General features: G+C 51.7%; 9 protein-coding genes across 9 annotated transcripts; 3 read left to right on the plus strand and 6 right to left on the minus strand.

The window, feature by feature from the left end:
• Window positions 1-1,845: 1,845 nt before the first annotated feature.
• Window positions 1,846-3,039, plus strand: CC1G_00958 (hypothetical protein; the record flags this gene model as incomplete). Its single annotated transcript, XM_001831359.2, has 2 exons — window positions 1,846-2,210; window positions 2,262-3,039. The coding sequence occupies 2 exons, from the start codon at window positions 1,846-1,848 to the stop codon at window positions 3,037-3,039; spliced, it is 1,143 nt and encodes a 380-aa protein (XP_001831411.2).
• Window positions 3,040-4,981: 1,942 nt separating this feature from the next.
• On the minus strand, window positions 4,982-5,897 carry CC1G_14838 (hypothetical protein; the record flags this gene model as incomplete). The annotated part of the gene is made up of 5 exons (XM_002910813.1): window positions 4,982-5,067; window positions 5,099-5,133; window positions 5,258-5,463; window positions 5,748-5,807; window positions 5,883-5,897. 5 exons carry the CDS (start codon window positions 5,895-5,897, stop codon window positions 4,982-4,984), a joined length of 402 nt encoding a protein of 133 aa, XP_002910859.1.
• Window positions 5,898-7,202: 1,305 nt separating this feature from the next.
• On the minus strand, window positions 7,203-7,621 carry CC1G_14839 (hypothetical protein; the record flags this gene model as incomplete). The annotated part of the gene is made up of 3 exons (XM_002910814.1): window positions 7,203-7,286; window positions 7,406-7,540; window positions 7,595-7,621. 3 exons carry the CDS (start codon window positions 7,619-7,621, stop codon window positions 7,203-7,205), a joined length of 246 nt encoding a protein of 81 aa, XP_002910860.1.
• Window positions 7,622-9,271: 1,650 nt separating this feature from the next.
• CC1G_00960 (hypothetical protein) lies at window positions 9,272-11,482 on the minus strand (the record flags this gene model as incomplete). The annotated part of the gene is made up of 7 exons (XM_001831361.2): window positions 9,272-9,951; window positions 10,028-10,246; window positions 10,299-10,401; window positions 10,473-10,782; window positions 10,831-10,968; window positions 11,021-11,168; window positions 11,224-11,482. 7 exons carry the CDS (start codon window positions 11,480-11,482, stop codon window positions 9,365-9,367), a joined length of 1,764 nt encoding a protein of 587 aa, XP_001831413.2. The 3' UTR covers window positions 9,272-9,364.
• Window positions 11,483-12,295: 813 nt separating this feature from the next.
• On the plus strand, window positions 12,296-15,009 carry CC1G_00961 (hypothetical protein; the record flags this gene model as incomplete). Its single annotated transcript, XM_001831362.2, has 4 exons — window positions 12,296-12,400; window positions 12,457-12,852; window positions 12,916-13,192; window positions 13,244-15,009. 4 exons carry the CDS (start codon window positions 12,296-12,298, stop codon window positions 15,007-15,009), a joined length of 2,544 nt encoding a protein of 847 aa, XP_001831414.2.
• A 609-nt stretch (window positions 15,010-15,618) lies between these two features.
• Window positions 15,619-17,182, minus strand: CC1G_00962 (hypothetical protein; the record flags this gene model as incomplete). Its single annotated transcript, XM_001831363.2, has 2 exons — window positions 15,619-16,184; window positions 16,228-17,182. 2 exons carry the CDS (start codon window positions 17,180-17,182, stop codon window positions 15,619-15,621), a joined length of 1,521 nt encoding a protein of 506 aa, XP_001831415.2.
• A 176-nt stretch (window positions 17,183-17,358) lies between these two features.
• On the minus strand, window positions 17,359-18,847 carry CC1G_00963 (mitochondrial carrier protein). Its single transcript, XM_001831364.2, has 5 exons — window positions 18,727-18,847; window positions 18,543-18,666; window positions 18,080-18,487; window positions 17,726-18,020; window positions 17,359-17,673 (listed from the first exon to the last, which is right to left on the minus strand). Exons 1-5 carry the CDS (start codon window positions 18,759-18,761, stop codon window positions 17,594-17,596), a joined length of 942 nt encoding a protein of 313 aa, XP_001831416.1. The 5' UTR covers window positions 18,762-18,847; the 3' UTR covers window positions 17,359-17,593.
• A 905-nt stretch (window positions 18,848-19,752) lies between these two features.
• Window positions 19,753-20,860, plus strand: CC1G_00964 (GTP cyclohydrolase II; the record flags this gene model as incomplete). The annotated part of the gene is made up of 3 exons (XM_001831365.1): window positions 19,753-20,024; window positions 20,317-20,438; window positions 20,505-20,860. 3 exons carry the CDS (start codon window positions 19,753-19,755, stop codon window positions 20,858-20,860), a joined length of 750 nt encoding a protein of 249 aa, XP_001831417.1.
• A 266-nt stretch (window positions 20,861-21,126) lies between these two features.
• Window positions 21,127-24,361, minus strand: CC1G_00965 (hypothetical protein; the record flags this gene model as incomplete). Its single annotated transcript, XM_001831366.2, has 12 exons — window positions 21,127-21,216; window positions 21,268-21,561; window positions 21,633-21,709; window positions 21,880-22,077; window positions 22,145-22,646; window positions 22,703-22,944; window positions 22,995-23,026; window positions 23,076-23,286; window positions 23,341-23,492; window positions 23,551-23,660; window positions 23,729-24,073; window positions 24,311-24,361. The coding sequence occupies 12 exons, from the start codon at window positions 24,359-24,361 to the stop codon at window positions 21,127-21,129; spliced, it is 2,304 nt and encodes a 767-aa protein (XP_001831418.2).
• Window positions 24,362-24,387: the final 26 nt, after the last annotated feature.

The following is a 24,387-nucleotide window of genomic DNA, read 5'->3' on the forward strand; positions in this document are numbered from 1 at the left end:
GACTCTTCGCGTATCAGCATCGAACGAGGACGAAAAGGGCCAACAAAAAGACTGCAGCCATGCATTGTTTCTTCGGCTATGCCCCGCTCGCATGGCAAAATGATGTTTTTGATATGCGAGTAGTTCTATGTATATCCTGTGGGAGGGTCCCTGGAGGGAAGGAAAGGTTGAGAAACGGAAAGAATGTGCTGTGACGTGGACCCGAGTCGAGCTACCGACGCGACGCGACAAGTTGCCGTCCGTGTGTACGGTCGCTGTGTGGCCGCTACACTGTACAGTACAGCGCGCTAAGGGAATATGTATCGTTGACCCCTGGCCGAGTGAGTTGAGTTGCTCACTTTTCCATCGACCCTGTCGGAACTCGGGAGGGTGCGGTGGACCAGCCAGCGTGCACATTCAAACATTCAACAAACCTGTTCAATTGTAATTACAAAGAAGCGCATTGAATTGAATTGCATTATAATTAACTGGTGTACGGGTGCAATCTTCCGAAGGTACCGTCCCCCTTTGAATTGGGTCGGCGGATTTGTCATCGCCATCGTCAATTAAGCGCCCAAACCCACCCGTTCCCGCCCATGTTGATGATAAACAGGTGCACTTAATCAGGACCTTACCCCTGCTTGTTGAGGTGCAAGTTGGGTGTCAGTTGCCAGGCGGGCGTTTGAAGCGCCGTTGGCAGTATGTGGTTAATGTTAACGTTCTGAATTGAAGCAGGCACGCCCGCGCAGGACAGGGCGGTTCGGTCGTCGCGGGATGTCTACTGACAGTTATTGCATATGTTGAAAGTCTCAGTATCAAGAATTGCCGCAGGCGTAAGCAGACCTTGAGTCCACCAAATGTCATTCGGAGGATTTAGCATTCTTTGAGGAGTTGGTTAGAGTGTATCACCGGTGTCATGTCTCTATTCACCTGTGTTGGATGTTGAATTTTCCTGGGGCGTTGTTGAGTGGTCCAATTAATCAATCCGTTCAAGTCGTAAGTAAGGTGTGTACAGGTGGGGAAAGCAACCAATAGACTATTGGCTGGTCAACGGCGTGAACAATGGTTGGTTCGAGTAGGGTGTGTGTACTTCGAACCTCGAATGACTGTACACACTCGACGGTTGGCATCGATATTGAAAGAACAATGTAATTTGACAACCGCAAGCTTCGAGCAAGTACAATAAATGAGCGGGCTATTGTATTTTAGGCATCTTTACCCACCGTGTCTATATTTACGCGAGGTTAATATACAAGGGAGGGGATCCACAGACCCCTAGGTGACTCTGCCCACAAGCTGACTCGTCGGCGGAGGGTGCCTGCGCGTGCAGTATGGATTCCAGCCTCATTGACCCTGGGAATACCACTCAGCACAGCGTAGTCCGCAGCGCAGAGACATCGAACGGTGGTGAGCGGCGGGTGAGCGCCTGATGCCCGCGCACGTAAATGGCAGCAGAGTGATGGATCTTCGCGGCAGCCTGACGACGAGGCGAGTCAGCGGTCAGGCTCTGCTAGCTTTGTTTGGAACATCTGAATCTGGGTGAGGTGACTGGATGGGACTGTGTGTATCGGACTCTGGACGAGGCAAGGCGTTTCCCTAGTTAGTTGTGGACAGGCAGGGCACGGCGATATTGTCGGTTTTCCCAAAGAGGAATAGCAACCGGCGTTCTTTGAATGGCCAAGGGATGGATCGGCGATTGGGATCTGAGTGATGAGAGATCTCCGATCTGGGATGGGACATGTGAATGGACTGAGACTCGGAAAAAGGCAAATGGCGTCGTGGCGTCGAATATATAATGACACAAGAGACCCGCCGTTGTTGCCCTTCAGGCCTATCCCTTGTCTACGAAACACTTGGTTGAACAACATGTTCTCCACAGGCTCGCCGTACTCACCGTTCTTCACCTCGGGTCTCCTGTCCGCCCAGCTCCTCGCAATGGACACCCCAACGTCCTCCAGGGCACCGTCCCCAGAGATCCAACTACCCCTGGGTCCAAGGCGAGGCAGTCTGCCCACCGACAACCTTGCAGCCACTTCGCCTCTTTCTCAAGATGAATCTGCGGCCTTTTACTTCACCATGCAGCCCAAGCGTGACGAAACAGAGTTCAGGTCCTTCTTGTCTCTCGATCTCGCAGAGTCCCAGTCGATGCGTTCTGCAAGCCTCAAGCGCAAGGCCTCCTCCAAGGGCTCACGTTCTCGCTCTTCAAAAGCTAATACTGGTCTCTCTATCCCGTAAGTAACCAAAGTGTTGTTGTAATTGGCATGTTCTAACGAATGGCACAGGAGCCGGATTCCTGAAGTGTCGGTACCGCGGATGCCTTCACCTGCGCGAAGGATGCGGTACTCGCGTGACTCGCCGCTTCCATCGCCCAAGCCTGCTCCTTCAATAACACTCCCCGAGTTGCCAAAAGAGGCATCCGACGAACCTCCTCGCCTGCCTTCGCTCGTCAAGACGCCGTCCCTCAGTTTCAGCTTTCCCGCCCCGCCCCCGACCTCGCCCAAGAAATCCTTTTTGCCCTCCCTCCGAGTTTCCCGCACAAGAGCACCAAAATCAGTAATTCAACTCGCCAACAACAACCGCGCCTCGGTTCAAACAACGTCCTCTGTGTCCACCCGCGTCAAAAAGGTCAACCGCTCAGATGCTTTGGCCCGTCTTGAAGGCCGGGTTAAGCCTTCAAGACTGTCCTTCACACCCAGCAGGAACTTCATGAGCATGAGCGACGACGAAGAAGAGGACCAAGACAGCGATGCCGAATCGCTAGGTGCCAAAAGTGACTACACTGACTTGGGCGACGATCTCTTCTATGCCTTTTTTGAACCGGAGGATCTGGTCCTCCCGGCTTCTCTCCCCTCAACATCACCCATCTCCCCTTCGCATCCCATCGCCCATCGCCGCAACTCTTCCTCGCCGACCAAGTCCTCATTTGCCCGCATGCATTTCAGACGGTCGACGAAAGAGTGGTTCCCCCTGAAGAGCTTTATTGATCTCAGGAACGATGATGAGTCGTCTGCGTCAACATGGAGTTGGAGGAGCTTCATTGACGTTGCTAGCATCTCATAAATCATCATTACCGCATGCTCGTCTCAGCTCACCTTCATACGAGCCACCGACTATTTCGTTCTTTTGGCAGCCAAAGCAAGTTCGTCACGCACCATCGATCAACATACGTTATGTCATCTAATTCCTAATCCCAACACACATTCAACCGACATCTCCAACAACCAAAAAGATCTTGTACCACCACTATCAACCGAACAAGCGAGGAACAGTGTTCCCGTCACCCGACATTCCTTAATCCCTGTACTAACTCTTCTTGTACCTGGCTGTGGTCCGCGACCGTACTAATATCTCATCTACTCTAATTATTTGTCGAGCGCTCCCAAGCATCGCTTTGTACTACTCTCCTTCGTTTCTTTTCTCTTCGCTTTTCACTCTCCCCCCTTCACGATTCTTCACCGTCATCATCACTGACACTCTCACGACGTTCGAATGTTACCCATCCCCATTTTTTGTACACATATATCCAACGCCTATTTCTTATCGTTTGCATAGCACACACCATCCACTCTTTCGTTGCACAATTCCATCTTCCTCTCTGTTCCATACTCTTAGTATACCGTCCTGCCCGCTCCCTGAGCCTTCTTTATCTTATTTCTTGCGTAGATTAGATCCAGTCGTCTTTCTCATCCATCTACTCAACCCATCATCACTGCATTCTTTCGACTTTTTTGCTTTCTCTCAACCGTTACCGTATACCTTCATATGTGTACAACAAAGTAGCAGCTTGCTATCCTCGAGACAGTACTTATAACCAACAATAAAAAAAGAGTGTATAATCCAAGCCTTTGGTGTGATTCATTGAATTAGAGTCTCGTACGAGGAAGTCGGGTTTCCAAGGGTAATTTTAGGGAAGACTCGCGAGTCCCAAGTGGATCTCGTTGACTCGAACTCATTGGTTGGCGGCGTAAATTCCAGAACTCTATCTACCATTAAGGTTCGAAAGAGAATCTGTAAATAGCACCTATTCTGAGGGCTTGTACCATTAACTCAGGACGTACGACTCGGATTAGCGTGGGTCATGATAGAGTGGCACCGGTTGTAGCCATGCAGTCATTGAGCTAGTCCCCTAGACTCATGCCACCAGTGCTGGGTATGGTTGCATCGGCTTCCTTGAGTTAAAAGCTGAGAAAGGGAAGGGAGCATATGCGTGCGTAGCCATGCAGTAACTCGCCCACGTCACTGCATCTAATTGCAAATGAATCGGTTGATTCGTCATGTATCAGATATAGTGTAGTGGAGGCTGGAGTGGGTCGTCAACGCGTCAACCGGTGTTCAGGGAGTTAGAGTACTTGGCAACGGGGATCGTTCTATCGTTTCTGTATCCTGTGGTAGGGCTATGACTAGTATTAGATGCATTTCTTGAACGGGTTTGGAGGTGTGCATATGGGCGCTTATTTTTAGAAGCTCGATCATCCGGCCTGCGTCATCCCCGAGAGGAAAGGCCGCGACGTCGACCTCGAGGAACTGGAGCACAGGCATCGCTTCAAGAAGGGCAGAAGTCGAATGAGCAGTCTAAGAGCTCTAGGTCCTGTCAGATAGGTAAGAAAAAAGTCTGCAGAGGATTCTCAACGGTCGAGATAACTCGCCGGTGTCATCAAGGCTTTTCAAGCACGCCCTTGGGGCAACGTTGGGGTACTAGACGCCGAACGGTGGCTTGCACTCAATTGGAACCCAGAGGCGGTGGCTGAAACGCGTTCTGTTGCGCTGTGTGGCTGGCCTACGAGATGTATCGAAGTTTGTTCGCTGTTTGGAGGGGAGATTCGACGGGTAAATCGGGGGTGGGGGGCCTGCCTGTAGGCTGTTTGAATGTGGATGGCCCCAAAAATTCTATTAGATTGCGGTTATAGATATGACTGTGGGCCAATACAGTAGTAAAGGCGGCAAAAAGCCCACTTACGGCCAGGCGGAGGGTCCTACTGCGGCTCGTCTCATGTCATTGGTCTCATGTCATTGGGAAGGGTATCGGACTTGCACCCTCGTCGACCTCGAGACTGTATACCGCCACCTTCTCGAAGCTGCCATCTTTCCCTGTAGGCTTTTAGGCGTCTTCATACCACACTTTCGGGCATCTCTTCCGATGTCGATATGTATAACCTGAGTACAGGGCTGACTCCCGGTCAGGTGAACTGTCCACGCCCATGCAACCATTCAATGTTCGACGTTCAACCTCGAAGCCCCCAATCGAATCGATCTCAGGGGAAATATCAAGTCACCGTACCTATCTTTGTCGACACCATGCTTGCCCCACCATCCGCGTCGAATCAAGCTCGCGTGGTGGTACCCGATAACGCCTAGGCATGCATATACCCAATAACGGTAACCTCCAATGATAATTTCCATTTCGCCCGCACCAACAGAGGACACAAATCTTTCAGATCTTTGCCAGGTGGATCGCTCAGAAGTCTTCGGTTGTTTCCTTGAATGCTGTTAAGCCAATGGGGATTTTCAGGGCTTGTTAGACCCGGGAGTTGCCCTTGGTGTTGCCTAAAAGCTAGCGAGAGCAAGATGCGTCGCTCGTTTTGTGGTGTACCATGGACCGGCATTCTTACCCTCACTTCACATTCCGGCAAACCCCACATCAACCTTACTTAAATAATCACAGAGAGGTATGGTGTAGACTGATTTTGTTCTAGTGACATTAGAAAAGTTGCGGCTATGGGGAAGTGGGAAAGAGTGTGACTCGAGGGAGGTTCTGATACTCCACGCACGCATACAAAGCCCTTCCACTGGAAGCGTTCGTTCGCTATGTATACTACAGCTTGTGTAATCTGTGGCAGTTGGGGAGTGAGGTGGGAGGGGAGGTTTGGTAACACAGCCGTGGCGTGACTACTAGTAGGACTTACCAAAGGAGCATTCATACATCATTCGACAAGGGGTCAGCAGGGAGGCTCAGGTGAACGTTTTCGAACCCATAGATAACAAAGATTAAAAGTCAAGTCTGCGCGCCTGTAGCAACCGGTTATACTGTCAACATTCGATGGAGCCATCCATGAAGACAGTTCGGGAATTTCTTCAAAGGACTGAATGAACCACTGGCAACTGCCAGGCATTGGGCCATGCTTGTCACAGCCTTGGGATAGCTTTAGCCTTGGGTGAAACGACCGAAAAACGAGCGCTTGTTTGATTTAAACAAATAGGTTGACTACGAAGTAGCGCAGACTAGTCGAGTTTCCTTCAACAAGCCCAATCTAAGCCAATGTGAAGTGATGACTGAAACTCGAAGGGTGAGAGAATGGGTAACCATCGGGCCTCCTTTCCGGGGTTTCCCTTTTCGAGCGTAGCCTTTCCGTGTATGCGTCCTCAGGGGCGCTTGAAGGGCACGGTGAAACGTCGAACATTAGTCCCGACAGACAATCGACAGAGCCAATGGACTAGAGTCTATTCCAGCGGTTGGCAAAGTCCAAGGCAGGCTGAATGAGAATCGAGCCTGATACGTAAAGACAACCGTCGTGGAGGCTCCGAAAGGTAAGGCACCGACAGGAGCAGTTGGCATGCAGCAATGTGGTTGACGGTCCACATGATGGCTCATCGTGGGCGCTCCGCTCGAAATCCTGGGAGGTGAAAGGAAACTGTCAACTGAATGGCACAAAGGGAGAGTCACTATAACAGGAAACATCGCACAAAGCCGAAATGAATCGACAACACTGAGAAACGTTTGTCAGATTAAGACATCTGGACTGACGTTGGTGGCGAGTGGACGATAGGCAGTGGTGATCCGCCTCCGCACTACCACCAGACAGCGGCGAGATACGCAAAGTCCCAGAGCTGGTGGTGCGCCAGGTACATATTCATAGAAACGACAAGTACGCGGAAGCCTGGCGTCCGACGGGGACTCCATTCGAGTGGCAGATCGGTGAGAACTTTGGTGGTCTGCGGGAATCATGATTTCCAGTGTCGGAACGCAACCAGACTGAGGTACATCTTCAACAGACTTGAAGTTGCATCAGGCTTCTTGTGCGAAGTGACCGAGTTAGCCATTATGACCGAGTATACATCCCACGATGACGACGACTTGAGACCGATCCTTTCACGGTGACTATGATTGGTTTACTCTGTTTCCCATTCTAATTGGCAGACCCAAAGCCGAACAGAGGTCAGTCCCAAGTTTCGTTATACTGAGATGAATAGCATGAACATATGAAAGGTTGAACTCACATCAAGATTCAGACGTCCTTGACGCTCCTGACGTAAGGAACTAGTACAACAATGTTGTTCATGCCACCGAGATCGAGCGCCGTACTTGCATACTGTAACCACACAAGAAAGTGAGATGCACCCTGAGATTGACGCAAGTAGTCCCTTGTAGATGGTAATCAATTAAAGGCTGAGCCGCTGAGTCCGGACACCATCAAATGAACATACTTACAGGTAGTGTTGGAGTTGATATGATGTCGAGTCCGACAAACTCTCCCATTCGATTTGTGAGACACAGTCGGATGCCGCGGAAGCGGCCCTGGGAGTAATACGAGACGAGGCGGGGCAAGCAGAGCTTCGTTTGTCCCTGGCCGAGGCTTCAGCAAACAAAGGGGACCTCATAGGCAGTGTTCGGATACACTGCACTGCCCTGTGTGGATACCCCCATTGTAAGGCGTTCAAGACCGAAGTAAGTAGCAGCTCTTCAAGGCAAACAAAAAGAGAAGTCAGAAAAACGAGGTGATGAAAAGACAAAGGGGATCGTACACCTCGTCCAACACGGCTCAAAGTCCGTAGACCGGCACGGTGAATCGCCGCCAGTTCCATTCGTCGAGGGGCTGATTCTGTGATACACGCTGCAGGTTTCTATCCGCCACCTGAGAGTTCTCTGATGTTGTTTGCCTTGGGGCGCAACATACACGCGGGACAAAACGTGCCCATGGTCGGAGACAGCCACAAACCGTGGCTGGAGCTTCAGGCATGTATGATTAGCCGCCCATCTTCCACGAACACCGAGCTGAATGTGGTGATTGCGTCCCTACGGCGCGCACGCTGAAACTGCCCCTTCAAGTGGGCAGCGTAAGAGCCCGACGATGCCTTGGCGACCAGGGTATGTCTTTGTTTTCGACGAAGTGGAGCCGGTCCAAAAACTTAAAAGGACAGATCTTCTGTTGCCATGATTAGCGCTCGAGTCGAAGTGGACTGCAGTTGCCTAATACAGAGGGAAAGCTTACCGAGAGGGCTTCTAGAAGATTGTTCGATGGATATTGTTAGGCGTGAATCCGAGCAAAGCTGGAGAACTGGGAAATCCAGCTTTGACCTGTGTATCGCATATGTAACACGCGGTGGGGTTACATAGGTGAAGGAAAGATAGCTGCCACGCGACCGAAGAAGATAGAAAAGTGCTTTTGTCGACACGGGCACGAGAATCAGCATATCGAACTCCATTCTGATTGAGAACTGTTCTCGAAGGTCCTAAGGAAGGAAAGAGAACAGCGTGAACACCAGAAGATATGTCAGGAGACGTTCCTTGTGCGGGCGAAAGTAATCTCGGAATCTGATCAAGGGTGGAGATTGACAGAGTCGGTTGCGAGGAGCATAAACAAAGATGATGTTGACAATATTGCCTTTTGACCATCACAATTTGCATGGCTTCTGACCTACCTACCAATAGGTACCATTGGCAATGAATAGATCATCAAAAAGGATGAAGACCTTCGAAGAATCGCCGCTGAGTCCTGTGTCTAGGTCAGAGTTATTTGTGAGCTTGCAGAAGTCGAATCCGATAGGAAACATTCTGGCGTACCGTTTGGGCTGCCACGGACTCTGCTCAGTTGGAGCCAGGACGATATCATTGACACCTTCGGTTGAAATAGGCATCGGAGCCTGAGATTTCGGAGCAGTCGCAAGGCGTCCACGAAATCTACTCAGTGGCGTCCGGAGCCATGGAGGTGCGGTGCATCAACGACGTCCTACGATTTCGCATGGAGGATCGCGCTCGGACCGCGTTGTTTTCAGATACTCAGGCTGGGGACAGACAAGGCGTTCGCCGGTCAACAGAGCGTTCGAGGTAGCGGAGCCATTCCGGAGTGTAACAAAGGCTTGACGAGCAATCTGGCAGAGCCTCAAAGACGGCATCGATAAGGTCGAACGAGGTCGTTAGTGCCCGCGACAGTGAGCGAGGTCGAGGATTATGCAACTGAAGATTTGAAGCGGGATGGTCGTGATTGCGGTTCAACCTCACGCGTCGCCCCACGGTCGGGTCCCGACCGCATCACCCATGATCATGATACACCTGGGTTTCCTGAGTGCTGGTCCATTGGCAATCACAAAACATACATAGTTAATCAATGTACAATACACTTGAATCTGTTGTTGAATAAATACACGAAAGCGATTGATGACCGGAAAGCTATTTACGATGTTGGTTCAGCTTATCGAAGAGTCCAGAGACAACAGTATGGGCGACTGAGGTGGCCATTCCCGTCACTCCCGAAACCGAAAGCGGTCTCGAAGAACCCGAGGGCTGCGGTTGATAATGAGGGGAATGTCCAGGAGGGGCCGGAGAGGGTGGCGGCGGGGGTCTGTTGAACGAAGAGCCATGAGAGCCAGATGGACTTTGCATGTGCGCGACGAAAGAATTGTAAAGGCTCAGGCCCGGAGTTTCGTAACCCCCGCCCTGAGGTGAAGGGAACTTGGGCGGATTGGAAGCAGCAGACGATGGAGGAGGTGCGGCAGAAGTGTTGAAGATCCCAATGGATGGATATGAGTTGAAGGTCCCTGATTGTGCCGGAGGTTGTGGCGGCGGCGGAGGAGGAGGAGTTGGTACCTTATCCTTCTTATCCTTGTCTCCCGCAGGACGAGATTGCTTATTCTTCTGTAGTTTCTGTGATTTCTGAGGCTTTTGTTGTCCCGAAGAAGATGAAGGTCTGGAGCCAGAGGGAGGTGTAGGTGGTATCGAAGGAGGAGACGTAAAGGGCGTGGGTTGGATGGGTTGGACTGGGAAACGAGTGGGTGGAGACAAATGAGAAGACCGCTCATGCATGAAGAGGGCTCGAGAGGATGTATTACCAACCCTTTTTATCATTCTTCTTTCCCTTGTCATTCGAAGGAGGTTGGGTTTTGGGCTGGAGCTCGGGCATGTCAATCTTGCTCAGGTGGACGATTAGGCTGTCTGGCGGTGTGTACTTGGCCTTTTGGTCGGCGTCATCGTCAAGGTTTATCCGCCGCGGACCTTTCTTTTTCTCCACGTCGTAGAGAACGTACTGATGAAGCTCGTTGTCCTCGTCGAGACCTTGGACACCGATGAGACGATTGAACGGCATTACCCAGCGGATTCGACCTACCAGCTTTGTACCTTATCCGCTTCGTCTCCTCTACGACTTGAAGGACCTTGGGTACCGTCTGGGCGCTAGAAGACTTGACACTGATGAAGAGCATTGCATCGTCCTGCGGAATCGAGGTTGAACAGCAAGTTCATCCAAGATGGAGCCTGGCCGAATACCTGGAGGCCGACTTACTTCAAGCAATCCATTACAATACGCGGCGTAGTCCTGCACTGACCCCTCATCAGTGACAATCACTTCGTTATAGTCACCTCCCTGGGCCTGCAATTCCGCGATCCGGTCAAGACCAGTCTTCGGGGCTGGTTTGGGCGGCGGCGGCGGTGGAGGGGGTTCATCTGCATCGACTGGCATGGGTGCCGAGCTCTTTCGAGACACGGAGGGCTGTTGGCTTGACGGTTCATGGTATGCCTCGTTGGCGTCATGGAATGTCATAAGGGCAGTAAGCAGGACGATTTCCAGGCCTTTGCGGTCTTCGACATCGAATCTAGAGAAATCAGCACTGGAATACACTGAAAAGGTGATTGGAAGATACCTGTTGATGTTGTAGTCCAGTATCTGGACCTGGTGGGACCGCAGACGGCCCGTAGGCTCCTTGGTTATGGCGACCAGGACAGGAGGATCAGGTTTTCGTATGAGGAAACATTCTGATCTCTTCCATTCGAACTCATGCCTGTAAAGAAGGCGTTGAGGGCAGACAGCAGGCCTAAAGTGATCCGACGTACTCCTCCCACTTGAAGCTCCATCTGAACGAGAGCGTTCCGGTGTATTTGAGGTCGACAAGGATTGTGGGATTGTGCAGTTCAAGAGTTTTTGCCTTGCTTGATGCAGACGGTGCGCTCGCTGTAATCAAATGGGCCTGCGACAGTGGATCTAAGTGAAGAATGTGGTTGGAGGTTGGTTCTCTGATTCCATCGCAAGCGCTTACCATAGACCTCGATCTTGTATTCCGGTCCCGCAACTCTGCGCTTGTGGTAATGAACAGTCCCTGAAGGATCGACCAGGTCGACTACGTCCGGGTAGTCTTTGTTTTGCGTGAAAACGAGGGTGAATAGGTTCTGGTCAAGACTCATGTAGAAGAAAAGAGACACGAGGATGAGTGTAGGTGCCAAAATGTAGCCAGTTAACTGCGGTCCGTATATATCAACCCCGTGGCTGAGATTTGGGCCAAGGCTTCCGGTCGCCATGGGCAGTGCACTGAAGCCCCTCGGATAGTCTATACCTAGCGATACGTACGACAGGAACTGATCTATATCCCATATCACAAATATTTAAGGATTAAATAGGTCTACTCAGCCGAGTAGCTGGACGACTGGCTGAAGTCGAATGCCCATAGGTCACTCTAAACGTCCTTTTTTAACAGAGAAATGCCTCTGACCACCGGGCTCCTGCTCCTCTGCCGCAGCAGCTTGCAAGGCAACTGACGTGTTGGAAGATCAAACCGCAGGGATATTGTGGATGGCTGTCCGAAGAGGGGGTGATTTGGCGGGGTAATGTGGCCGTCCAGCTTCAGCAAGACAAGGTTCACGATTGCGTGCATATCGTGCTGGATACATTTTACTGGTTGACCCTGTCCTTGGTTCGCTCCATAGCTACCGGCATCCGATAAAAGGTGAACTGCGAACTTGGATGTACAAGGCAATTGACGTACGGTTATAGTGAAGCAATTTTTCAATCAAGTCAACGTGAGTGAGGACCATGCGGCGACAGCAGTATCGCTTAAGCTGAAGTTCGTCCAGAGCGTCTCTGAACAAGGCCACTTGTGAGTTTCACATAAATCATGAGCGAAGAAACAAGAACGAACCCTTCACTCATATCTTTCGCCAGCAACTCCAGGTACGGATTCCATTTGTCACCAATGACTTTGCCGCATGAGAAACAGCGCACAGGAATAATCTATTGCCTGGGTTTTAGGATTAACGATACAAGGTATACCGAGTCTGCACATACCATGATGAACGTTTTGGGCCAAGAAACAGTTTGGCTGCTGCTCGCGAATGATGTCGCTGATTAGTCATCAAGTGTTGACCTTTCACAGCGACCGCGACACACGGTTTAGGCTCAACGACGACGACAGCGCCCGACTGACAAGTACCATGGACGAGGTATGGTTGCAGATTAGGCTTAGATACTGGAAAAGCTGACCAGTAGCCTCACAAAGGGATCCACAAGTCAGCATGGCGCAGCAGGCCTCATCCGGTATTTCGACGTTTCGGAAGATGGTTTCGCGTGGCGGGAACCTTGTTCTGAGCAAATACGCGAACGACGAGCAGCAATGAATGATAAACTGATATTCGACTGTATCCTGATCTCTGGAGGTGTCAGGGACCCCGACTTTATCTATCCACCCCACGACGTCGCCGGCTTAACCAGACTCCTTGACGCCATTGCATCCTCGAGCTACGACACTCTCAAAAAACAGACCCTCGTTTACTTCTTGCTGAAATGGCATCAAGACGGGCGTGAGGACAAATTCAGGCTGCAGTGCTCCATTCCTCCCCAATTTACGGCGCTTGCGGATGCATATTGGTATGTCGACAGCGGGATCAACATTGGAGTAAGTTCTGTTTCCCGAGTCTAAGACGCGTTCTGAATTGAATGGTCGGTTTTCGATAAACAGAAGGGTGTATCTCTCCTTTCGGACTCGCGACTGAACCGAGACCACGCTTCCAAAATCATGCAAGCCATCGCGCTTTCGCCCCAATCAGGTCCTCTTCTGCGCAAATACATACGCACTGCATGTCCAGCTTTGGTGGAACCTCCGGACGTCCTGCGTTATCTGATCGCACTGGCCGAATCGAGCTTGTTCGAGGCATGGAGCTTCCAGCGCACCTTCTCGGAAACCCATGAGCTTCGCCCTCGCTTGTTCAGGAAGCTATTGGACTGGGCACTCTATCGTGAGTTGTCTGTACCCACCGTTCACCTTTGCCTTCTGACTTTTTTCGTAGCTATCCCGCAACCCAAGGCACTCAAGGAGCTCATCTCACTCCCTTTGTCCAAATACGAGGAAACCCTCCTCAATGACTATGCCACGAAGCCACCGGAAGAGTACTCGGCGTCTATCATCGCTCGGTTGCAAGACCTAGTTTGCGTTCGCTATATCGAACTCGGAAAATACGCAGACGCCATCAAAATGGATCGCAAATTCTCTTCCAACGCGTACGACGGCAAAGATTCGTCGGACAGGCGAAACATGATCAACGAGCTTTACGAAGCGTTGCCTCCAGTGGAGAAGTCTCTTATCGACATGCCCATCCGAGTCGAGAAGCCCAAGCGGCCACAACCTCCTGCAAATGCCGACGTGAGCATGTCTCAATCATGGGAGGAGGTCAGGGTGCCAGAAAACTTGAACAAATCCACCAGCACTCCCTTGCGCAACATTCAAATACCCGCGAACAACTCACCGGCCAATGCTTCTTTCTCCGTGGCAAATGGGACTACGCCCGCACCGGTGGCCCCGTCTGCGGCACCCGTTCTTCCTTTGGCAACCGGTCCCCCCCAGCCTGCATTCACTCCCAGAAAGAGCTTGACGTCGCAGCCTTTGAACCCATTGAATTCTTCACTTGGTTCTGCCAAGAACCGAACACCGCTCAGTGGTGTGGGACAGCGCCTGGCTGCTGGCGCTTCTCCGTCCATCTCATCCCCAGTAAGCGGTATCCGGTTCCCACTTCAGTCGAAGCCTCCCGTCCAGACAGGACACGCCTCCACCAGCACCGCTACAACCGCCGCCTCCATCCCTCCACCTCCACCGCCGGTTAATCCTGGTGTGCCCCCGCAGCCGGTGTTCAAATCGACAACCAACCAGCCGAATGCGTTTTATCAACCCAAGCCTCACCAGAAGCAGAAGCGCACGTTTGAAGAGGTCGAACGAAGCCCTGAACGCAATAAATCTGAGGATGCGGAGGAGGGCGACGAAACCATGCAGGTGGACGAGAGTCCTCCCAAGAAGGAACGTAGGGAGGAAGATATGGGAGGACAGGCTGAAGAAGATATCCCAGGATGGAAGGACCATGATGTCGATGAATCCCTCAACAAGTCTATCTTTGCTCCTCAGGGATCGCCACCAGAGCGGATATCCAGCGCTTCTGTTGTTCAAGTGAAGAAGGCTTCCCCTCCTTCTCCGCCTCAGGAAAGCATCTCGGCCAAGCCGAAATCCAAACAACGGCCTCCTGGTGCATTCGTCGATGAAGAGCACGATTCGCAGTCGGAGGAAGAGCCCGTTTCTCCCGTCTCTGTCGTCTCTGCCGCTTCTGGCCGAAGGCGTTCCACTGCTCGCCAGGCTTCCGCCAGTCGCGGTAAAGAGCCCAGGACGTCTACGGCGAGGTCAACCCGCGGGCGAACTTCTCGCAAGAGCAAGGGCGACACCGAAGATCTTGACCGTTGTGTCCCGGGTGGCTTCACTATCAGCGCTGCCAGCATCGAGACTGAGCCGACCGACAACGAAGAGGACGACCAAGTCGCACCCTTGCGCCCGACCTCGCCTCCTCTCACCGCGACGAGCAAGAGACCCGCCCGAAAGACACGGTCAGTTGCCTCCGTGTCGGACATTGGAGATGACGATGGCGTGAAGACCCGGAGGCGCTCGTCCAGGCTTACGGCTTCCAGCAGCCTGCGAAACCTTTCTCCGGAATCAGTCAAGGGCGAATCGGCCACTGCACCCAGGTCTGGGACCAAGAAGTCAAGCAGGGCATCTACTGCGAAGAAGCGCAAGTAGACCGGTGATGTATGGACATGGTTTGTTTCATTCTTTCTGCGCCTAATCTTCATGATATAACATGATATATATGATAATATACATGCTTCTCGCCGTCTGCTCAAACTGTAGGGGAAAAGTTGCAATGGGACACTGTGGCACGGGTCAGTAATAACATGGGTCACAGTTGGTCTCAGACGACCATACAGTAGCTAGGATTTTGTTAAGAAATATTCGGGCCCACCAACTTGGATGTTTACTTGTGTCCTTGTTCTCTGTTCTCTCGGTCTAAATCGGATTCCTTTCTTATAGGGCCTTCCTTGACCCTGTGATTGCCTGGCTTCACCTTGCACACGTGGAACGCGTGTCCAACTTGTACAAGCCCCCTTTTTGAAGGATAGAACAAACTTGGTCTCCCATGACGGGGTCCAAGACTGTTTAGTTCGGTGCGCGATGACATCACAGCATCCCAATTTCTGTTTTGAGCAATTGGGTTTCCAAATTTAGTAAGTACTTGGTTTGGTAGTGCGCCAGGAAACTCCTTTCCTTTCTCCTTCATTCTCCGACCTAGGTTAACTCAGTAAGTCTGGTCGATCACTCCACAGAAGGGAGAGACTCACCTAGTCTTTATTACTGCCACCCATTCCCCGTAACCAGGATTTGAAACGAATCTTCAAACCTGGCCCTGCATCGAGGCAACTCAGCTGCAAGGCCAGCGATAACAGACCTCCACGCTGCCATATCCGTCGTTTCGGATACTTCTGTCCGCATCTGAAATTCCATGCTAAATGTCGCTAATCTGGGATACGCTGCACGATTAGTTAAAGCCGCGTCCATTCCCGCCCAGCCAAAGTCTTTCAGCTTCTCGGGCTGGCGATAGGGAAGACCCGCTACTTCCGACACCGGCTGGTCTTCTGAAAGGTTGAGATTCACCAGGAACTTGAGTTGAAAGTTGCGTAGCTTGGGGAGGTTCCCGTTGCGTAGACTCTTGGAAAGTTCATACAGCGGACACCGTTCGGGCCACGTCGGATGCGGACCGAGCCTGAAAGGGTTGACGAGGTAGAGAACGACTTGGAGATGGGTGATGTTGGGGAACTGGTAGATACCCAGAGGGTCCGGTAAATCAGGAGGGGCTGGGTAAATGCCTGGATATGTAATTGACCGGAGCGGTCGCCGCAGATAGCGCGATCGTTGAGCTTCATCACGTGTGAACTCAAAGGAGGAAGTAAAGACACCTACCGAGAAGGTCTTCCGGGGGACCTGGACTCGTAATGCAGTAGCTCCCGACAGATCCTAGGAATGCCTGTGGCATCCGAGACCATGCTCTTCGATTTGCGTAAAGATATACCGATTGTTGGTAGGTGGCGGTGAACTGTATCTGTTCTGATAGTGCCAGATCACGGGGACCCTGTGCCCAGGCAGAAGCGAGCAGTTGCAGTATGTCGATGCTGTCTTCCTCAAGGAGGATATGTAAGTTCTTGAGGCGCAGATATTCTCTCTTCGTCGCGCCGCTGACGGTTGGGAAACTGAGCGGGAGGGACGGGTCTTTCTCGGCCGGATTCTGGGTAACATCTTGGATTGAGAGAGTTTCCAGATGGCCATAGCGTATGAAAGGAATCAATGGCCATTCGCTGAGCCACTCAAGGGTGATGTGCCGGATGCTCGGATAAGCGAAGGCTCTGTAAAGTGCGACCTGTGCCTTGGAGTCGACCTTTGTCCAGGGCAAGGAAGACCGGTAATGGCCATAATGACCGGTCACTGTAATAGACTCCAATGCTTCCATTCTGGCGAGTACCTCTGGGATGGTCGAAGGGGAGGCTAGGAATCTTGAGTGGATGAATCGAACCCGGTTGCGTCGACGTCCTCTGATCAAACTGATCAAGTCTTTCCAACCTAGGCGGGCTTTCACTACAATTGTATTTTCGACTCTGCTTTCGAGAGTGAGGTGACGGACAAAGGACGAGAGGATTGGCTGGGCGAGTATAAGCGAGTGGAATTGGTTGCATCGGTCCGTCGTATCGATTGTAATCCTGTTGAAGAGGAGCTTCCTGGATATAAGGTAGCATTCGCTATTGAGGAGGCCACAGGAAGCCAATGCTCTCTTGTCGTCTGTCAGCTCTTCAATGATGGCATTCAGTATTTCGAGAGGTAAAGTCGCTGGTTGAAGGTCGACAGGGGTACTTTGGGTTGACATGCTGTACATAGAGTACGCGAGCTCGAGCTCCCAAGTGCGATACAGTCAAAGGTCTTCAGTGGCTTTCTTTGAGGATCAAAGGCTTTAATTTTAAAGGAGCACGCTCGGCAGTAGCCGAGGGAACCATACTCCGCGTTCTGTGGCCACGGGGTCTTCAAAACAACAGCTCAAAAACACTCAGGGGAATAGAACCTTGTACAAGTCCGTTCATTACAATCGAGGATCTATAAGGTAAACTACACAGAGGTTGAACGCCGAAATCGAAAGTCATGAAATCTAGCGAGCATTTTGATGTGACGACGGACAACCCATCTTCCTCCCAGTCCATGGGGTTCGCCGGGGAATCTATAGCAGTAAATGTGACGTTCACCACCATAGGACTGGCATCTCCATTATACGGGTTATGACCGTTTACTTGCCACCAGTGGTGCCGAGACCGAAGGCCGACTTGAAGGTGTCGTAGATCCACCATTGGAAGCCGGTGAGGGTACCTGGAGAGGGGATCAGACAGGGTTTCTTTGGGGTTGGTCAAGGAGAACGTACCAATCATGATAACACGGGTACCGAGACCCTTGGTGGCAAGGGAAACAAGGCCAGTCTCGGAAGCAATGGTACCGATGGACTTGCCCTTGTTCTCGGCCTTTCCGAGGAGAGAGACGAGGGAGTCGGCGGGGTGAGAGACGATGGCGCAGACAACACCAGCGAGGTAACCGGAAGCGAAAGTGACACCGAGCTGAGTACCCTTAGAGTAGGACTCCTTGGGGGCAGTGAAGACATGGGTGTAGAAGAGCTGGACGATCTTCTCGAAGAAGAAGAACTTGGCCATGGTGTAGGGGATCTATTTTGATACGGTTAGTCAGCAACATCCCGAGAATGACGCGCACCGGGTGAACTGACCTGACGCGACCAGAGAGGGACGAGGGAGCCGAAGGGGTAGCGGGTCTCAGCCTTGGTGGCGCTCATCTGTCTGAGAGCAGCGCCAAAGGCGGTGGGGAAGGTGCCGTTGGGAGAGGTCTGGATCTTGACCTTGGTCATCTCGAAGGGGCAGAGGGCGATGTCGGCGAAGACTTCAGCAGAGGCGGAACCGGCGAGCCAGATGGCAGGCTTGTACTTGGTGGCGATCTCCTCGCCGGCGAGGTTGGAGTAGTAATCCTTGAAGATTTCGTAGAGACCATACTTGAACATGCCCTGGAGCGAGTAGCCGACGAGGGTGGGACCGAAGCCCTTCCAGAGACCGCGTTGACCCTCCTCAGCAGCCAAAGTCCTCAAAGTGGGCATGAGGCCGTTGTACTTGACGGGGTTGACCTGTTGAAAACGATGTTGAGGAACATGTTGCTGATACGTGTCCGACGTTACTGACCTGCATGTTGCACTTGGCGACATCGAGAGGGGTGATACCAGCGTGGGTGAGACCGCAAGCAAGGACACCACCGAGCATGCACTTGGCGTAGTAGTTGGCATCGTGAGGAACGGGTCCAGCGAACCTGTCATTCCAATGCGTTCAGCACAAGCTACAATACGATTTCGTCGTCGTGAACACTGACCTGGCGTCCCACTTGCCTGAGAGATTAACGGCCATTGTAAATGGAGAATAAAAAACGGAAAAGAGAAGGAGAGGTGAGTTGGACTAGAGGAAACTAGTCTGCCTTAAAGAACTGGAGGAGGAAAACCGTGTTGCTCCCTATTTTAATCTGCCAGCGCGCTTTGAAAACTTTGGTCCGGCTTCCTCCGTTTTCTCCAGCCAATCAGAGCTCGCGAACTCGCACATTCTCCCCGGCCCGTCGGAGGCCTCCGCCACCATCGGCTAATAATCGAGCTGACTCTTGGCTCTTCTTCTCTTCATCATGAACGAACCCTTTTTTATGACTCGAATCGCATCGTAAAGGGACAGTTCACTGCGTTCAAGGCCGCCGTAAAGAAAAAGCGAAAGTGGATCTACGACGAGCACGGGTTTTGCAGAGATGACTGACGTCAATATCAATAGGGGCATGCTAGAAACCTTGAGGTCGCTCAAAGTACAGCCCACTTATGTCACTGAGAAGACAAACTTGAAAATACCCAAGTTTCTGCCGTGCTGGTGACGTGGATATTTGGCCGAGAGCGTTTTACCAAAGCCGATGGAACATGAGGGGTCAATTCCAATCTTTATCCTGTCCCATAAAGTTCTAAATTCTAAGGCCAGTATGTGACACCGCACACGATATAGCACAGTAGTGGATTTGCAGGCTAGCCCCCTCCGGCTTTGGTGGGTAGGCGAAAGCCCAAAGTATCACGGTGTTTTGCTGACCCACGATTATTCATACGACTTGTCTTCCTTACTACAAAAATGACCGATTTCTCCATTTCTTTCCTTTCCCCGCTTTTCTTCTTTCCCCACTATCATTCTCGTGAATTGAAAGCTTGATACTATTACTATGGCCCCCGTCGCCGTCTCATCGCCAGTCTCATCGCCAGTCTCATCGCTCTCGACCTCGGCATCGCGGTCATCCACATCGGCCAAGCTGAACCCGGGTCAACCGACGACTCCATCAAGCTCTTCCTCCGCTTTCTCTAAACCTTGTGCCACGACCATGTCCTCCTCCGCACTAAATGGCACTCAGAAACCCAACGGCGTCAACGGCCACCACTCTTCACAGCCGGTATGGTCACCGAAGGAAGTTCTCGATGGCCCTAAACGCACCTCCTTCGCATTCGACTCGATGGAAGACGCCCTAGCCGCTTTCAAAGCCGGAGAATTCCTCGTAGTAATGGACGACGAGAACAGAGAGAACGAGGGTGATCTTATCATCGCTGCCAGCCAGTGCTCAACCGAGAAGATGGCTTGGATGATCAAACATACCAGGTGCGAACATTTTCCGCTTCCTCGTTGGTTGTGGTCAATTTATTCAACGACGGTTGCTCGATACCTTTTCATTTTTTTCTGGTTCACGAAATGCGATTCTGGTTACGACAACGACGACGACGACCGACGACTATCACTCTTGCTATGATTCTGTATGCCGACCCCTCGTGTGCTCGCTGCTCTACACTCGTCCCCGACACTCGACATTCATTTTGCCCTCCGGATCTCAAATCTGAAATAAACCAAACCACGTGAAATCCCCACACGAACTGTACCCCTCTAAATCAATTAGCGGATACATCTGCGTCGCACTCCCGGGTGACCGGCTGGAGGAACTCAACATCCCGATGATGGTTCCCGAGAACGAGGATAGACACAGGACAGCTTACACCGTTACTGTCGATTACAAGCATGGTGAGCACCCTATCTCAAGTTTTTATATCACACCAGGTCGTCTGAACTCCTCAATCAAATCCCTAGGCACGACAACAGGTATCTCAGCACACGACCGCGCTCTAACCGTCCGAGCACTCGCCTCTCCTACCTCCCGCGCAGAGGACTTTAGCCGTCCAGGCCACATGGTCCCCCTCCGCGCACGCACAGGCGGCGTCCTCACTCGCAAAGGACACACCGAAAGCGCAGTCGACCTCTGCCTCCTCACAGATCAACCCCTCGCCGGTGTACTCTGCGAGATCGTCAACGACGATGCCCAGGGAACCATGGCCAGACGGGATGATTGCAGGGCGTTTGCGGATAGGTGGGGGGTGAAAATGATTAGTGTGGAGATGTTGGCGGAGTGGAAGAGGAACAAGTTGGCCGGAGAGGGGCGGAAGTAGTCGTTGAGGAACTGAGAGTAAGTAAATAACAGCCTAGACGGGATAGAAGTGTATCGTTATTTCATCTTTGTATATTCTTTTTGGTTTATCTGTATACCAGGTAGGATGGACGGCGTAATTATTATTTATTGGTGGCGAAAAGCAGGTCCGTATATTGTGACGATAGATGTTGAACTGCTACTGTACAAGATGTGATGACTAGGATGGGATATAAATTAATGGGCTCATAGCGGGGGTAAAGGTCGACGACACTGCGGACAAATGTTCTACCAAACGCACGTCAGCTTTCCTTCACGTGCTAGTCCACGACGCCAACTCACCTTGATAGCAAGCCACTTCTCCAAACACTCCGTATGCTGCGAGTGTATATTGAGCATCGGCAAATCCAAACGGACGAGGCTACTCACGAATAAATGACAACAAGGCGCCAAACTATAGTTCTTCCTCGCATTGGAGCTCTTGACCACCCCTCCGAACAGCCCCATCCTCGAGTTAGCTCCTGTACTCGAACCCGCCATGCCGCTACCACTAGCACCTCTTTTCTTCTCCGAATCCAACGACTCTGACTTCCTCGAACGGAGTGAAGGGTCGACGAGGATAGCATCCATACAGATCGCGCAGTCTCCGAGCGATTGATCGGGAGATTCAGAGTCGGGGAGGGGCATTGGTGGGTGATAGTTGTAACCTTGTGTGGCTTTGAACTGAGTTAATGAACGTCGAGAACGAATGATGGTCAGCAAGGTGGGCGTCGGGAGGGCTAGGTGTGACGTACCCGCTCGGGAAGGAAGAACGAGGGTCCGATCGTGTCCTGCAGTATCAACAGGAGCGCTTGGAATATAACTGATAGAGCTAAAAGTGGAGCCCAGGCTGCAGAGCTCGTGTCAGTATAGAGACCATGTAGAAATAGATTTGATAGCTCACGCCTAGGTTCCACTTCCAATACATTCTTCGGACACCACAGAAAGTCTACCGCCAGAGGAATTAGCCTCACATCATAAAGAGTGGTAGGAACAACTTACACAGCATATTGAACAGCCTACAAGCCGTCGTACCCAGGATGTACTCCCTCGAAAGACCGCTTGTCCTGTTCCGACGCGCAGATCGCACGATTTGGGGTAGCCAGACCAAGGAATAGGTCGTCGCAACGAATACCATTGAGAGCATCGGTGAAAGGATCACCTGGACAATGACGGCCAAGAAAACAAAAAGTCCTATCCCTGTTGACAAAAGCACGATGGTTAGTGGATTGAAATTCAAGAGGCATAGGCGGTGGCTTGAACTGACATAGTTGAGCCTGTGGATCTCTCCGTATATGTTGGATGAAGAACGTAATGAACCCCATGGCAGGGGACGGATCGGGAGGCGTTGCCGGTGTCGGCGCGGGCGTTGTGGTCGGAATTGTAGCTGCGAGCGTGGCTGGGGCTGGCGTTGTGGTAGGCGGAGGAGCAGGACGGTTGGGCGGGTATGTGGGTGGTGCACCTTCATTCGGTACGATTTGCAGTAAATTAGGGAACGGGGAAGGTCCAATTGAAGTTGGATCAGGAGCGCCTGTGCCTAATATACGTCCTCCACCGCGCGGAAACCTGCCGCTGGTGGGTGTCTCACGGCTGCCGGGCGTTTCCCTGGACGAGCGACCAGGAGGGGGTGGTGGGGGGTGGGGTGTTCGTTGTTGCGGTTGCGGTGATGGCGAAGGAGCTGCGGGTGGAGGCGCTGTTGGAATCGTCGCTGCTGGTGTAAGTACGGAGGTCTCTGATCCTTGAATTTGGTTGACGAGTGCGAAGAATTGCTATGTGCAATCGAGTCAGTTCAAATACGACATCCGAAACCTGGAATCGAACTTACCGCTTCCTGTAAAAACAAAACGCACGCAAGGAATGCTGGCACTGTCAAGGACATCGAAGGCTTCCCTTCGGCAATGATAGCAAAAGTGATATGTCCGGCAAACGAGACGGAATCCATCGTCGCTTGGGAGAGGAATGTCCAACGGGAGGCTCGAGAGATTCCCGATGGGTTGCGACTCCGCTCTAGCTGTCTCGAGAATAAAATGAGGAGTGCAAGATAGCACAGTCCACTCATCCCAGCATCTATGGTCTCATCAATACATGCTAAGAGCAACAACAAATCAAGCGCTTACATGTCGTCATTTTGCGGAAGAAGGTACGGGATCTAGAACGTTGGTTAGTACCGGGCTGAGAAGTCAGAGCGAGAGACCGACCGAAGGCCGTCTGTATCGTGTAGTGTATACAGAATTCCACACTCTTTACTGACAAGTACACCGTTGATGGAGAGCTTTGGGGGAGAGATCGTGGTTAATCCCGTGGGGTTCTGGATTTCCTCTTCCAGCTCTTCCATCAGGAACTCGGGAACTGGTATCGGGTTTATATGGGCAAAGAAACTGAATGGGCACGTCGTCTTGGGCGGATCGTCTTCCACAACTTGGTTAGGACGCAGTCGCTATAGGGTAGATGAGGTGGAGATACCTGAGTTGGAATCTTGATCCAAAACACCGGCGTCTATGAGGTTCTTCAACTTGTTAATGCGAGCGTTGAGTTCGGGAGCGATGACCGCAGCAGTCTCGTTTCTAAAGTCCTCAGGAACGAGGGAGGGGAGCAGGCGAATATCGATACGACGTCTAAAGCCGGGTGTTGAGTATAGCTTGTGGTTATACCAAGGAAATGACCTGGACCTACCCTGGTGGTTCGGCGAAACCATAAATCGAGCCATTGGAAAGGAAGTGTACGCCTTCGAATTCGAAGTGGATGTCTTTGCTAGAATCGGTGTCGACGAGTTCGATGCGGCCCTGGAGGCAGTCGAAGAATCAGCATGATCTTTCATGAGGGGTTCGCAAGAGGGAAAGAATCGACGTACGTGGACCAATGCGAGGTTGCTCTGCGTGATGACCTTTTCGTCCATTCCCAAAGGTTTCTTCTCCACCAAACTTAGCACTGCTTTGGTGGAAGTGTTCCACTTCCACTCGCCCCACTTGTCTGTGGCTTCAGTCAAATTAAGTCCGGCGACATAGTTCTCTGCATGCGCTCTCCAAGGTAGGGTATCATTGAGCGTTACAGCGGGGGAGGTAAGGTTGTAGAACTGGGTCTTCCCGTGAATGAAACCGGTTATGTTTTGAAAGTATGAGCTCTGTAATGGGTCTAGTTCTTCACCTTGGACATTGAAGGAGTCGAGTAGGGGTTCCAGAGTTGGATCTCGTTCAGGCTATGAAACCGCCAGAGTCATCGTAAGTGTCCGGATCGACTGAGAGGACATATCGAGGACATACGATAGTGAAGTTAGACTCTGTACCATTCATCCATGCAGTATAATTGGACAGTTGCCATGTCAGCGCTTTCAGTGCATCCTGGTGCTGGTGCCGTGCCAGAAACTCGTCTCCGTTATGGCTGGTGAGCATGAAGAGCAGGAAACTCAGGAAGAGAAACGAGGGGACATTGCTACGCGGACGAATCTGCACAGGGGTTTGTTGTCTTGCATCGCCTGTTTCTTCATCGCGATTGGGCGGGTTCATCCAGGAC

The sequence above is a fragment of the Coprinopsis cinerea genome, assembly GCF_000182895.1.
Source record: "Coprinopsis cinerea okayama7#130 chromosome 7 map unlocalized cont3.7, whole genome shotgun sequence".
Taxonomy (NCBI): domain Eukaryota; kingdom Fungi; phylum Basidiomycota; class Agaricomycetes; order Agaricales; family Psathyrellaceae; genus Coprinopsis; species Coprinopsis cinerea.

Bases quoted from the DNA above. Each gene is read 5' to 3' on its own strand.
- CC1G_00963 (XM_001831364.2), bottom strand. From the start codon at position 18,761: ATGGCCGTTAATCTCTCAGGCAAGTGGGACGCCAG. The intron at 18,021-18,079 runs GTCAGTTCACCC...GTATCAAAATAG, and splicing joins TCCCTCTCTGGTCGCGTCAG to ATCCCCTACACCATGGCCAA. The intron at 17,674-17,725 runs GTACGTTCTCCT...TCCCCTCTCCAG, and splicing joins TACCCGTGTTATCATGATTG to GTACCCTCACCGGCTTCCAA.